General features: G+C 39.0%; 1 protein-coding gene across 2 annotated transcripts; it reads right to left on the bottom strand.

Moving 5' to 3' along the window:
* Nucleotides 1-359: 359 nt before the first annotated feature.
* On the bottom strand, nt 360-2656 carry LOC108487612 (uncharacterized). Of its 2 annotated transcripts, XM_017791995.2 has the most exons (3): nt 1434-2656; nt 1208-1353; nt 360-1105 (listed from the first exon to the last, which is right to left on the bottom strand). In XM_017791995.2, the coding sequence occupies exons 1-3, from the start codon at nt 1599-1601 to the stop codon at nt 754-756; spliced, it is 666 nt and encodes a 221-aa protein (XP_017647484.1). In that variant the 5' UTR covers nt 1602-2656; the 3' UTR covers nt 360-753. The 2 variants fall into 2 exon arrangements, with proteins under 2 accessions (XP_017647484.1, XP_017647483.1); XM_017791994.2 differs by having other exon boundaries at nt 360-1353.
* Nucleotides 2657-2943: the final 287 nt, after the last annotated feature.

The raw sequence follows: 2943 nt of genomic DNA, 5'->3' as shown, positions 1-2943 counted from the left end.
AGAGATTTTTCATATCAAAAACAAAACCGTTATTCTATTTATACACACGGTAAAACAATAATACATGCATGTTAATTATGTCTTTAACTCCAATTACTTAATGAGAAAAAGAGGCAAGTCTTTGTATGAATCCTCTTGAAAGTTTATGCATAACCAATGTAGGATTGTACTTTTCTTTTACATTACCAACAATTTTTAATAATATAAAAACTAAATTGATTTATTTAATAATATACCTATCATATAAAGACTTTCCAAGTAATTTAACCGAGAATAATATCATGTGCAAATAGGTAGCTATGGCGTCACCAAATTCTAGAAAAGTACAAAATGAACTCAACTTGGTAAAACAATGTCTCTTAGACCAAAAACTCTTTTGTCTTTGAATTGACTTCCTCAAAAATGTATTAACTAAAACCTGCACTATTATATCATCTTTGGAGTTAAATAATAGTCCTCCTTTTAAATAAACAGAAACTTTGGAGTTATATATTATTACACGCCATACCTTTTTTTGTAAGTTTCTTAACATTAGAAAGCATTGCTTAGTAAGGTAAAGTGAATATTTATTGAAGGAAAAGCAAGCATTCGGTTTTCAATTTAGTTTCCTCTTTACGAAACACCTCTCCTTCAACCATTTTCCGATGTGAAAAGCCCTTAAACCTGTAGAAACCACCTAAATACACGCCAATATTACTTAAAAAGCAAATTCGGTTCAACTTTGATTGAACCAAGTAACGCCGCCACCATTGCTTATATTTGGTAATAGGAATTTGAGGGATTACGATCGAGTTGAACCACCCCTACTTCCTCGTCTTCGTTGTGGCCATTGTCATCCACAGCCCCAATGGCCCACCCAAATTGGAAGGTAACATCGAGGAAGTACAGCATGAAAACGAGGGCCATGCAAGAAAAGAACATAGGAAGGGGTCCAAAGATCCACAAAAAGAGGGGGAAAGAGAAGTAGAAGGCACGCAGTCCTAGAGACCAAAAATAGCTGCCTCTGTTCACCGTGTTGGCTACGTATTCAAGTGTGAGATGCTGGTGTCGGTGGGACATCTTATTAAGTGGCACGTTGATGAGGATGCTTGCATGGCTGTAATACCTGATGGACTGTAAGTTGAGCAAAAAGGCCACCAAGAAGCAAACCAATATCGAGAAAAACTTTATTGAATAAACGAGGTCGCTTTTATCTCCGAATACAAACCAGAACGATCTATCGCTGGCGCTGCTCCCGCCCGTCATCAGGATGGCGATGAGGGAACTAAGCATGATAGCCGTGGATGCTAATAAGGTCGACGCCATTATATTGTTTCGCAGCGATTGCACTGCCAATACTCCTTTTGACCCGTCCTGCATGCCCCCAACAATCAATTAGTTACCATTTCCATAGGAAGGAAATCAAGATTTAAAGAAAGAAGTAAAAGACCAACCTCCATCATAGCTTGAACCCAAAAACGACGGTTGATGGCATTGATGCCGATGACAGTCTTGGTGGGATGTTTTAAGATTCGATAGAGAAGCCATAGATGGTAGGCAACCATTAAAAGAATCCCCATCGGGACTAGTACGGAATCCAAATATTGTTTCTCCATACTCATATTGGACGGAATACAGTTTCAAAGGCCTTTGGACAGAGTACAGTTTCAAAGAAGGCCTTTGGCTGTGACAGACTGCCTCTAGCGTTCTTCAAAGCCTAAAAGACGAGTATGTTTTTGTTTGAAGTGTGAATGACGAGGGGAAAACAAAGAAAGAGTGCTTTTTGGTTGAGGACTCTGTTTGTAGTTTGCTTGTATGTATGGAAGGCAACGAACCGTATTTAACGAGTTGTCAGCGTGGTATGATTCTTGTTTTACAAGTTTTTATCATAATTAACTAAAGTTGTATTTATCAATACAGACCACTAATTAATTAATATTTACTTATTTATTAGATTTTGAAACGCGAGATTCGATGTGGTGTGGACTAATCAATGGGGTTAATGGAAAATAAGAGTTGAGTAATGAAGTGGGACTCTAACGTGGAGTGCAAATTGGCACTTGACCACCCACCAAACACTCCCATCCCATCACTTGGTTTACTGCCTGGCTCACTGCTGTCAAATGTGACTCCCTCATTCCCCTTATCAGTTATTCCCAATCTTTAATTCACTATCAGTTTCTAAAATCAAAATACCTAGTGCCACTCATGACCTCCACCAGTGACCTCCAACGTCGCTGCTCGTCTGTCTCCCGCTCACCACTCCGTCTCCCGCTTCCTCAGTTTTGTGCCTATCATCGTTGCGTCGTCCCACTCCAGCCCATCACCATTGCCTCGTCCGTCTTCCTGTTGCTTCCTCTGTTACCGGCGTTCACCACTACCGAGGCCTTCTCTGCTCCAGCCTTCAGTCGTCGTCGTCCCACTGGTTTGCTCGGTATATATGCACCGTACTTCAAGATTTTCGTTCTTCTATCTTGACATTTTGATTTAATCTCTGTAGTTGATTTTTCACAATGCATGTTTTCCTTCCTGATACTGCCAATTTTATTGTTGTTCTGGCTTTGTTTACTGCGTCATTAATCCAATGAGGTCTTTTGGAGGTGATGTATCACTTTCAGTTTCAAATTAAACAACGTCGTGGTGGTTTCATTAATTCTAGTGGTGTTTTGTCCTAATATGAATGAGTTTTCTTTTTGAACTGTTTTTCTCGTCGTCTAGTAGTGTTTCGAGCTGAAATTGGGTTGGGTCAATCTGTGCCGGGCTTAGTAATCGGGTCTAAATTTTTTAGGATTCAACTAAATTCATGAATAGGTCTAACACTCCACAACTAACGTTAGGATTAAAATTGAGATTTTGGAGGTATTTAAGGTACTAATGGCTTTTTTTTGTGATGAAAAAATTTAAGGGAAAAAAAAAATTAAGGGCAGTATTGAATCAAGTCGATTCGAATCGAATTGAATGAAA

The sequence above is a fragment of the Gossypium arboreum genome, chromosome 12 (assembly GCF_025698485.1).
Source record: "Gossypium arboreum isolate Shixiya-1 chromosome 12, ASM2569848v2, whole genome shotgun sequence".
Classification (NCBI taxonomy): domain Eukaryota; kingdom Viridiplantae; phylum Streptophyta; class Magnoliopsida; order Malvales; family Malvaceae; genus Gossypium; species Gossypium arboreum.
Note: the sequence above shows the minus strand (reverse complement) of the source record. Positions and strands in the feature narration are given on the sequence as shown.

Coding starts and splice junctions, on each gene's coding strand:
- LOC108487612 (XM_017791994.2), bottom strand. CDS start 1,601: ATGAGTATGGAGAAACAATATTTGGATTCCGTACTAGTCCCGATGGGG. Junction 1,354..1,433: donor GGGTTCAAGCTATGATGGAG/GTTGGTCTTTTA, acceptor GGGGGCATGCAG/GACGGGTCAAAAGGAGTATT.